The sequence below is a fragment of the Bidens hawaiensis genome, unplaced genomic scaffold (assembly GCF_021521415.1).
Source record: "Bidens hawaiensis isolate Kalapana, Puna unplaced genomic scaffold, B.hawaiensis_p1.1 tig00012273_1, whole genome shotgun sequence".
Taxonomy (NCBI): domain Eukaryota; kingdom Viridiplantae; phylum Streptophyta; class Magnoliopsida; order Asterales; family Asteraceae; genus Bidens; species Bidens hawaiensis.
The window spans coordinates 241927-254102 of record NW_027491995.1 but is presented as its reverse complement, the minus strand read 5'-3'; the positions used below and the strand labels follow the sequence as shown (position 1 = coordinate 254102).

Sequence of the window (12176 nt, the reverse complement as noted above, 5' to 3'; positions counted from 1 at the left end):
ATCATAACAGGAAATTGATATAAACTCGGATTATTACCTAAAGTTGTAATCGATGATGTCAAGACGACAAATGATGACACCAGCCAAGAGGTTGTAAAACTAAGAGCCCAGGTATGTAGATGGTTACCATGTTAATATTTGTATGTGATCCTTGGTTATGTGACATAATTACGAAAATGTATAAAATTATTGCAGGTGGAAAATCTAACTCGTAAAGCACAACTTCAAGAGATTGAACTTGAAAGAACTTCTAAACAGTTAAAGGAGGCAATGACTATTGCAAAGGAAGAGAGCTCAAAATGTATAGCTGCAAAAGAAGTCATTAAATCACTTACTTCCGAAGTAAGTCAAATCATAGCATCAAATTCATCCATTTTCAAATTTATGGCATTTACACCCTTGCCTTAAAACTTACATTAAGATATGAGAGCAGGTTTGTAAATGTACCGAACGAACACGAACAGAGCATGTTTGTGTTCAAACGTTTAACTATAAGTAAATGAGCAGGATTTCTTGTTCGTGTTCGTTCGTTAATGAAATGAGCATGTTTATTTGTGTTCGTTCATTAAGCGTATAAACAAATGGTTCATGAATGAACATAACTGAGCTAAAACTAATTAAAAGTAATGCAAAGAAAAATGTGTCAGCCCTAAAAAGTTATTAAAACTATATTAAGTTGCAATGTGTGATAATTTATTAATGAATAATTGAATATGTTAGCAAATGTAAACGAAATAATTTAAACAAGCGTAAACGAACAAACATAAACGGATTTGAATGAACGGATGCAGACGAACGTTCATGAATATAAATGATCGAACGAGAGACGTATTCATGTTCGTTCGTTTAACTAAAGGAACAAAAAAAATTTGTTCATGTTTGTTTATTAAATAAACAAACTTTCCGCTGTTCACTGCATGTTAGGTTTGTTTACATGCCTATATGAGAGTGCGAATGGATATACTCAGTATTAATTTTTTGCAATTCTCTTATTCTGGACGAAGCAACAAATAACTGATTTTTTTGTCCTTTTTTGTATGCAACAATAAATAGCTAAAAGAAATGGCAGAAAGGTTACCTGTGGGAGCTGCCAGGAACATCAAATCTCCTTCACTTACTTTCAATATATCTTCGGCCGATATTACATCAAACACCCGAGTTGACTCGGTCGATCCAGTTGACCGGTCTCGTGGTCAAACAATGCCATATGAAGAACCAGATTCCAACAATTCAAACAGCCAATTAAAACCAAATGCCATTAATAACCACAGTTCAACCCAAAATAAACCAGCCCAGTCAGCAGCAACAAGAAACAGTAGCAGAAGCAACAACAGTGAATCTCAGAATGGTGTTGATGAATGGGTTGAGCAGGATGAACCCGGTGTTTATATTACTCTCACATCTTTACCTGGAGGCATTAAAGATCTTAAACGGGTTCGCTTCAGGTATGCCTTTTCCAGCTTGTATTCTCTACAAGTGCACGCATATGGTTTAGGTAGTTATAAAGTGCTAGATTATTATTTTATTAATATGGTTTAGATAGGTATAATCAAGTTTTGTTAACTCAAGTTTCATATATTGTTGCATTGTTGTTATAAACGTTAAATTATTTAAGTGACTTAAATGGAATTATAAGAATTTTAATTACTATTTAGTGATTACTTTTTTCAAGTTCACTTAAATGGAACAATTCTGAAACTTTGTTATTATTTGGTAAATTTTCTTTTTCTTGACAATTACTTTCTGCTTCAAGTTAAACTTGAAGAAATAATCAATAAATAGTAACCAAGTTGCATGTATGTTTCATTCAGGTCATTTTATTTAAGAAAAAAAGTAAACGTTTATAAATTTCCTTTTATAAAATGGAACAATATCGAAACTTGAGCGGTTTTAGTTATTAAAAAGGTGTAAGTGGAATATTTCCTTTTAAAAGCATTGAACAATACTGAAACTCGTTTAGACCTGTTACTCGACCAACACGCCTATTAAAATTCTGATTTTATTTAAAAACCTACTCGATTTGCAGCCGAAAGCGGTTCAGTGAGAAGCAAGCAGAGCAATGGTGGGCCGAGAACCGGACCCGCGTTTATGAAAAGTATAATGTTCGAATGCTTGATAAGTCGAGTGTCGGTATCCCAAACGAATGACTTAGCAGTGGGCCCGCCCGATGGACATGTATATGGTATGTAAATGAATTTTCTTAATTCTCCCTTTGCATCGGTCATAAACAAATGGTGGCTCATATTAATTACCAAGCCTTCTCAATTGTTTTTATTTCAATAATTAGATTATCATTTTGATATTATAGCTTTTTCATCATTTTTAGAATATTTGTAGTTAAATAAAGTTACAGGAAAAAAAACACAAAAAGGTGATTGTACTTTATGATCAATAATTAAAAGCTGCTCATTTTATCCCGAACACTGGCATTAAGTTCGAAAGATGTACAAACCTTACGTTGTCACTCGTCTAAGAATACTTATGAATTGCCAAACATGTTAGAATCGAGTAGGAAATGGTCAACATTTATAGTTAATATACACGTGTGTACCCTTATATATCCATTTTTAGCTCTAAGACCATATTGTAGCATGTATGAATGATAGACGACTTGATAGACATTCTTTGTGATTCGGGGGTAGTGGGGTAGGATAATAAATTCACAAACTTGACTCGTTCCAACAACAAAGGCGATCGAGTGTGTTTAATGGTAAGATGAATAAGTTCTTTTTGTGTTTATATAGTGTTTGGGAACCAATAAGTCCTTTTAACTTTCTCGGCTAAAAAATGAGACGAATAACCATGGGAGTATATTTGGAAAAAAAATACAAAAATTCACTAAAAGTGACATTTCACATATGAAATCATTTTTTAAAGTGTTGGGTGATAGATCCAAATTCGATATTGACGATCCCCTAACTAAATAAATAAATTAGAAAGTAAAGGACGAAAGACAAATTGTTTTATTATTTTTAAACACGTTATTAACAGTCTATATGTCCGTCTAGCATTCTCCCCAAACAACGTATTTCCTCTAGCATTTTCAATAAGAAATGCTCAGATAAGAATACTTTAAAATCGATTTAAACGAAGATTTAAGGTTCTTTCTAAAAAATAAGAAATGAACTCAGATGGGACTTTTGTTCAAATCTTGATGAATTTTACTAAATGATGAAACACACAGTCGGTTGTAGGATACAAATTTTTAAGAAAATAGACGTTGACGTTTGTGAGGAAGATCGAAGGATTTAGGATAAGCTTGGAAGCGCCTTTACGTTCCTTTGACGATGGTGTTGGTTTAATCCGACGTGAAGTCCCTTTTATTCCTTAAGATTTCCCACATGCAAGAAATTATTAAAAAGGAAGCTTACTATTAATTGATAATTCTACATTGTGGTCGATTTTCTTTCACATGGTTCTTGAGATGTGAATCGTCATCTTACGCTACGTATGAGGACAAGCCATTAATCATTATGCATGTTGTTGTACAAATAAAATTGAAGCCACCTATTGATTTACTAACACCCCCTCATATCCTAGGTCTCCTAAAGAAAACCAAATTTGTCTATACTAAAAATATTTGGTTTTGAGGTCTATATACAAATGTTGCCACGACACACAAAAATGGGACATGTTTACAACATAAGGTGAGTATGTTGGATGTATTTAGGGATCGAAAAAAACCAAAGTCTGTTGGAAATACTTGAAACCCGAAACATCTGGGACATGTATTTTTAGAACACGATGAGTATAGGCCTGAACATGCGATTTGTATTAAATTGTATTAAAATTTTACACGGGTAAAAGACGGGTATGAGATTAGGTGATACCCGGTATGATTACCCGAAACTATATATCCATTTATCATAACCATATGCCAGGAATATTTTTTATTTTTAATTTCATTTCCCTTCACTTTTGTGTGTTAATCTTTCAGTTTAGTAGGGTTGTTATATGGAAAATCAAATTCACTCATTTGAGACATTGTATTTGATGAGGTCGTTTATATTTTATGTTAGTGATTTGGGGTGTCCAAAATATCCGAACTCAATTAAACCGACCCGACCCGACCCGAACCCGAATAAGCAAATTCGGGTCGGGTTAAATAGGGTCAAAAGTATTAATCGGGCTATTCGGGTTAATCCGAATAACCCGAATTGTTAATAGGGTCAGGTTTCGGGTTCATTTTTGGAAAAAAGTCAGGTTTCGGGTTAACCCGAATAACTCGATTAGTGGTGATATTGACTTTAAATACTATAATTAAAAGATGAAATAAGCACTATAAAGGCAATAATGTAAGTTTTTAAACGAACACGAACATGTTTAGTTTTTAACTAACGAACATGAACACAAATATTTGTCCGATTAAGTATTCGTGTTTGTTAAAAGTTAAATAAAAGAACATGGACATGATTTTGTTCATGTCCGTTTGGTTCGTTTTCAAGTAAAAAAATTTGAAAATTGATTGGAATGAGAAATTTTGCAACCTACAAGTTACAAATAGAAAAAACAACTTAAAATTATAAAGTAACATGGTTAACCCGACTAACTCGACCCGACAAACCCGAATAACCCGAACCCAACTAACCCGAACCTTAATAGGGTCGGGTTACAGGTTAGATATTTTTTAAGGAAAACCTGACCCGATTAACCCGAAACCCGATCGGGTTGACCTGATAAACACCTCTAGATGTGATATTGTTTATTTACAATGTCGTAGGTAGGAAGCTTCCCTTATTTAAGGAACTCTATTATGGGGTTATCCAAGTGATCTCTTCTTCTTCAATAATGTCTTGTACTTGTAGTTCGTCAATTGACGGGCTCTTAAAGATAATTGACGGGCTCTTAAAGATATGTTTATATGCATTACATGTAATGTATCATGTTAATTTGGAATAATTGTTACATAAATAAATTTATACAACAATATAATAGTAAATAAAAAGGAAATATATTTGTAATTCCCAACATGTTTTTAACAAACTAATTGACAGTGACGGATCTAGATCAAAACGTCAAGGGTAACTTATTTTTTTTTTCTAAGGCTTGTTGGTTTATAATACTCCAAACTTTCTCTCGTTGGTAGGTAACACTCCCAACTTTCACTTTGTCTCCCACTACTACCAACTTTCAACATATTTGTTTTTATCACCCCCCTTGGTTAAGTTAAGGCTAACGCCGTTAACTGAGACACTGACGTGACTTTATTTGTAATATTTTGTTATTTTACTCAGCTGATGTGTCAGCTTACGTGGCGTGCCAACATGGAAATTGTTTTTTTTAGCAAACATCAACTAAAACACAACACTTATTATAAACAAAGCCAACCACCAACCACCACCGTCCACCACCATCGTCTGCCACCACCCACCGTCCACCACCGCTGTCCACCATTGCCTTTTACCACCACCACCTACCGTCCGCCACCACCATCCACCACCCATCGTCCACCATCACCACCTGCCGTTCGCCACCACCACCATCCACCCCACCACCACTGTCTGCCACCACCATCGTCCACCGACCTCTCCACCATTGTCCGTCGGACCACCGCCACCATCGTCTACCAACAACCACCACCACCGTCCACCACCACCACCCGCCGTTCGCCACCACCACCATCGTCCACCAACCACCACCATCACTGTCCACCACCACCACCCGCTGTTCGCCACCACCACCATCCACCCCCACCACCATTATCCGCCACCACCATCGTCCACCAACCACCACCACCAGTCGCCGTTCGCCACCACCACCATCCACCCCCACCACCACCACTGTCCGCCACCACCATTGTCCACCAACCTCCACCATTGTCCGATGGACCACCACCACCATCGTCCACCAACCACCACTACCACCGTCCACCACCACTCGCCGTTCGCCACCACCACCATCCACCCCACCACCAACCTCCACCATTGTCCGCCGGACCGCCACCACCATCGTCCACCAACCACCACCACCGTGTTTAAATTGATGTTTGCTAAAAAAAAATTCCATGTTGGCACGTCACGAAGCTGACACATCAGCTGAGTAAAATAACAAAATATTATAAACAAAGCCACGTCAGCGTCTCAGTTAACGGCGTTAGCCTTAACTTAACGGGGGAGTGATAAAAACAAATAGGTTGAAAGTTGGAAGTGGTGGGAGACAAAGTGAAAGTTGAGAGTGTTATCTACCAACAAGATAAAGTTGAGAGTATTATAAATCAGTATGCCTTTTTTTAATTTTATACCGTATTTTATATAATGTAAACTGCACAAAAATAGAAACACAATAATAAATAAATTTAAACACATTGACTGCATGTGTCTCCTCTTCGATTTTTGAAAGCTTGAAATCGAGCCATTACATCATCTTCTTTTACTTTATTAAGCATTTCTTTTTCGACCACACAAATTAAAGCATTGCTCAAATACTCACCACTCATTCGATTGGGCAAATCCGTCTTAAGAAGCCTCGAATGCTCATCAAACCATTTTACATTAAAACGCCTCTGGCCATTAGAACAATTTGTCCATTTAAAATCATAACCTCCTTGTTGAAAATTTATTTTAACATGATACGCTCTTCTTATGTCATCTATTTGGTTATGATGATAACTAGCAATAGGTGGTTGTATAAGAGGGATACGAAAGAAGATCACTTTAATCGATGGTTAAACAGATTGAATGATTTGAAGCTGGAGGAATATTTGGACCAAAATTAGCATTTTCTTGCATATCTTTATTTGAACTTGGAACAATATCTTCATTTTCTTACATATTATCAACAATATTTGAAGTTGGTGTTGGATCGATATCATCATTTTCATTTCTTTGTAGTTTAAAAAGATTGCTAATAAGACTTTATTACTCATCTTTCAAGTTCCGTAAACAAAATTTAAATCATAAACTCATAATTAATTCTAATTTACACATAAACCTTAAATCTCTAATCAATTTCAATTTAGACATAAACCCTAAATTCTAATCAATTCCAATTTCTGACTTAATTATCCAAAAAACCAATAAACCATAACCAATCATTCAATTGTTGACAAACAATTTCAAATAAACAAAATTTATATAAACAATTATGATTTTAGTTAAAAGTTGAATATCTAAATTGAGCAAGTACAAAGTTGACCCGTGGTGATGAGTGGTTACCGAATTCTGGTAACTGAAGGAGGTGGGAGGACCTAGCGGAGCAGAGCACGTGGTGACCGGCGGAGTGCTGGAGTGGTGCCATGGTTTATTTGTTTATTGAGTTTGATTTGTTTAGGCTTTACACTTTGTTTTAGTTGGATTGAACTTTTAAATTGGTTTGACTTAAAACACACATGTGTAACGTTTTCATTTTTCAGGGCTAGCGAAATACGAAAACCGACCAAATTTTTTTACACTACAGACGAAAAGTTGATGGGTAGTGAAGGCTACCCCTGCTATTATACTATGTCCTTCCCTGCTAATTGGTATACCCGATACCTAATGAGTAATTACCTAACAAATACCCATTAGGTATTGGGTTAGGTATGAAAACAATTTTTCAATCAGATACGGAAGGATTGTTAACATGTGACCTAAACGCGACTCATTACTATTGCTAATAATGTATGATCCTAAAGCATCACCCACCAAACAACTTAATCAATTGGTGTGTTAAAGAGTATAAAAAACCTATGCATGAATCACTATTGGTTGAATGCAATAGTTAAGAAAATAAACACAAAATGATAATTGTTATAAAGTGGATAAATATTACAATAACAAAATCTTAAATGTTACTCTTCATTTTGGCATCTTCACTGATTCACTCATTCACAAAACCACGGAATATGAACTCTTTTTCTTTTCCTTTTTTTCTTTTTCTTTTTCTTTTCCTTTTTTTCTTATCAATTCATGTTCTATTTCTTTTTCTTTTTTCTTATTAATTCATGTAGATGGCATCTTCACTGATTCACAAAACCAGCTACAAAGCTGATAACCTGAATACTTCAGTCTAAACCGAGCCATTCTACGCGGCATCTTATTCCAACCCCATTTGGCAAAAGTTCACATCAAGCACTTACACGGCGTTGTAACCGACGGGTATGGTGTCTTCACATATTCACTATGAAAGTGGTTGATCAACTGTGTTCAAAGCTTGTTGAGAATGTGGAAGTTCAGTTGATTTACATTTGTTCACAACTGATCGACGTGTCGGCTGTTGGAATCGATAATTTGTTAGTGAGTCTGTTGAGGCAAATTCGCTGTGGCGATTTCAGCGAACCAAATCTATGGTTGTGTTTGGAAATGGTTAGTATTTTCACACGAAAATGGGAGTGTTTGGTTGAAGAATGACCGGGTATTATATCGTATGCGTTGTATGTGTTTCTCAGAGTGTTATCTGATCATTGCAGAGTGTCTTCAAACCCACAGGTAAAGATCTTAAATCAAAAGTCAATTGGATTGAGTTTTGAGTTGTTTTAATTTCTAGTTGTGTGAACTATAAACATGAATTCATGAGTTTTGAGTCTTAGATTACTCACATTTGTTGAACTCTTGTGACATCTTCCTGCTTTCAGGATCTTGACGAGATAGATATGTGAATATGGTTGTAGTTTAAAAGACCATACTACCCCAATTTTAAAAATATAAAAAAAATGAGTAAAAGATATCTGATTGTTAAACACTTACTGCATGTGGGATGCCGATGATGGCGAATATACGTAGGTAAATTGTAAATCAAAACTTCAAAAATATCCATTTGTATATTAATATGTCTCAATGAAAGATATTACCTTGTCCAACTCCAAAGTTAACATCATGGATTGAGGGCAAAGCACTAGGATGTAAATCAAAACTTCAAAAAAAATCTAAGCATTTCTATAACATGCTTAGATGTATTTAACTGTTCCTAGTGTTTGAACTCAATCCATGCTGTTAACCTTGGAGTTGGACAATGTAATATCTTTTATTGAGACATATTAATATACAAATGGATGTTTTCTAACTTTAGATTTATAATTTACAGGTCTATCACTAGGTGTCATTACAATTACAGGTACAAGTTATTCTTTCATAAGTTTGTAATATTAGTATTAGGATTTCATTAACATCATTTTCATTCTATAACTCATGTGGACAATTTAATGCCATATTCGGTGGTAGGCTCATATATGTGTTTTTGGCGAGAATGGTGGTCGCAACATTTGGTCTAACAACTGCAAAGCTTAGTCTTCCTTTACCACCGCCAGACGTTGAGTTGGCTGATTTGCAGGGTGAAACAAACAAGCCGGATGAGGTGTAATCGCATTCCCATCAAGGGCGGATTGGATATGATTGTTGGTGGGTATCATGTTATTGGTAAATGTCATGCCACTTGTTTATATATTTTACAATTTACATGTATAAATAGTTTATATTGAAATGTGGAATCTGTCAATGATATAGACAACCTAGAAACGTGTCAGGTAAAACTTTAGGCATAAAAACAAGCGACCATATATATTTGGATGTGGCTCATTCCTAGATTGTTTGCGTGATCGATGGATTCCTATTCTTGTGTACATGCGTTAAGGGTAATTTAATATTTATATTTTATAAATAAAAAGTAAAAGCTTAGGTTTATTTTATGGGCTACATGTTATTTGGCGACTTTAGCAATGAAAAATCTTGTGTCTGGAAGAAAAACGAATAAATTCAAATTGAAAAATTTTAGGAATGAATCCACACAATATGCCATATTGTGTTAAAAGGTTCCAAGTGTAAGCTTTATTACATCACACACTTTATTTGCTATATATTTGCCCCAATCCCCTTTTCTTAATTCCAAATTATACTGCAATATTGGCTTTTTAGCTTGATTTTGACTCGGTTTGTCTTAATTAGATATTGTCAACAAGTTATTTTAAATGAAACAGTCTTATTATGCCATTTTGACTCAACTTCAGTGAAAATAGCTAAAAGCTTCAGTTTGAATCATAAAGTTAAAGCAGTTGCATATCAAACCTCAAAACTCAGAAGGTCTCTTCAATTCTACATAAAAGTAAGGGTGTGAACTTCTGACCTGCAAATTTTGCGGGTTTTGGTTAAGTGGGTTGTCTTTGTGTCAAAAAACTAAATACTAACAACAAAAACATCGAACTAAACGATTTCTGCATTGATAAAAAAAAACAAAAAAGCTAAAATCAAACAATAAAATCGAACCTAAAACCAAACTGAGTAAATTGAAAGCGAGGTTAATGAAACTAAAATGGCGAATTGAAACCAAAAACCGAATAAATAGAAACCGAACCCAAACTAAAAACATAAATGTAGAACGAATGATTTGAAACCGAACCAAAAGGTTACTAAAAACATATTCCAAAATGCAAGACCCCGTTACCGGTGCCTCACATTTGGAAGTTGGATTTACTCGTTCACATAGTTCTAAACATCAGAGTTAATAAAAACATTCACGGAATATAAAAACACTGATAAAACATTACATTAATCCATAACTTATTTTAAAACAAACATCTGGTCTTTCAAAATAAACAAACATTTAAACATAAACGTCTTGAATCTTCCGATGCCAGCCTCTTATTCAATGCCACGTGTTTCCCTCAAGCGAGCTGCTTCATCATACTCACATGCGTGCATACTAAAAGTCAGCTACGCTGAGTGAGTTCTAGTTAATCAAGCAACTTACCATACAACCATTACATGTATTATATACGTATCCGAAGACACCTAGTCCACTATCTATACTGCTCACCTTACCGCTTGACCACTTAACTGCCACCTACGTCTTAGCCACTTGTTACGGGAATACGTAGAGGCTTGCCCTCCCACGCACTCACGTTATGCCACTTTAATAACGAAGGCACGTAGAGGATTGCCCTCCCACGTTCTCTCGTTATGCCACTTTAATAACAAAGGCACGTATAGGCTTGCCCTACCACGTACTATCGTCATGCCACTAACACCCTTAGTAGACCCCTTACCACTTCTATCTTACTTTAATCTATTTGTCTACAACACACTTTCTATCAGTTTATCATTTACATAATAAGCAAGTCACATCATAGCATTCACATTCACACACTTATAATCACTTGGAGATCATTTCCTTTGCCGACATGTGCAATATCCGAAGATCGCTCACGCATCGTCAAACTTTCATTCATAACCTCTATGTGAGGACTAACTCATACATCATTTATAGCATACACTTACTACTTAAGGTAAATGTTTTCACACTTCACATCGAGTATGCACAAAACCCCGAAAACATAACAAGGAAAATGGGGCTAGAAACTCACCTGGATCCTGTTACGCTCGCCGTTAATCATTATCCCCTTCCTTAATTGCACGGCTAACTGTTACACATATACATTTGTTAATTAACCGTATAATTATTTAAGTCGGTATTTTAGTTTACCAACGCACTTTCTAAGTTGGGCTCGTTTGTTTAACTTATACAGATGGGCCAACTAGTTAGTCCAGGCCCACTGTTCATTTTGGCTTCTGGGCCTAGTTGGGCCAGGCCCACAGACCACAATATACCACTAACGGGCCGAGAACTCTAAGGCAGAGAACTCAGCTGAGATCTCGTGACCGAAAACGTTTGGGACCGAGATCCCTCCGTTGACCGAGAACCCATGGTCTGACCGAAAACCCTTGGTTTGACCGAAAACTCATATTTGACCGGGAACCCTTGTCATCGAGAACTCTATAAAGTCACCGAGAACCCTCAGATTTGACCTAGAACCCTCATGTTTGACCGAGAACCCTCAGGTCAGATGTTTTCAGCTCATCTTTCTATCTTTAAATCCATTCTAGGCTCCATTAACGGTTAACAGTCCAAAATTGCTCTTTTAACCACCTTTCTCCACCATTCTTAACCGTTTAACACCCAATAACCCCACGACTTCAAGATCTATCTCGTTTTAGTCATAAAGTTTAGACCTTTATAGTGTTAAAACGTTATGGATCTAGATCTATGGTTTATCTATGAGCCGTATATTGCCATAGTCCCATTAAGTTCATTTTAATCATCATGTTTGTATTTTTATGAAACATGTATACCCGATCTACTCTAGGGTTAAGTTTCATGGCAACGTTCATAAAAACATAAAAACATAAACTTTAAGTTCAAGAACATACCTTTACGTGTTCTTAGGCTACGATTTAGCTTGGTTATGAACCATGATCTTGTATCTTGTT

At 35.8% G+C, this 12176-nt stretch overlaps 1 protein-coding gene across 1 annotated transcript; it reads left to right on the top strand.

Moving 5' to 3' along the window:
* The first annotated feature begins 41 nt into the window (after positions 1-41).
* LOC143540535 (PH, RCC1 and FYVE domains-containing protein 1-like) lies at positions 42-2526 on the top strand. Its single transcript, XM_077033564.1, has 4 exons — positions 42-111; positions 196-342; positions 1054-1445; positions 2027-2526. Exons 2-4 carry the CDS (start codon positions 271-273, stop codon positions 2145-2147), a joined length of 585 nt encoding a protein of 194 aa, XP_076889679.1. The 5' UTR covers positions 42-111; positions 196-270; the 3' UTR covers positions 2148-2526.
* Positions 2527-12176: the final 9650 nt, after the last annotated feature.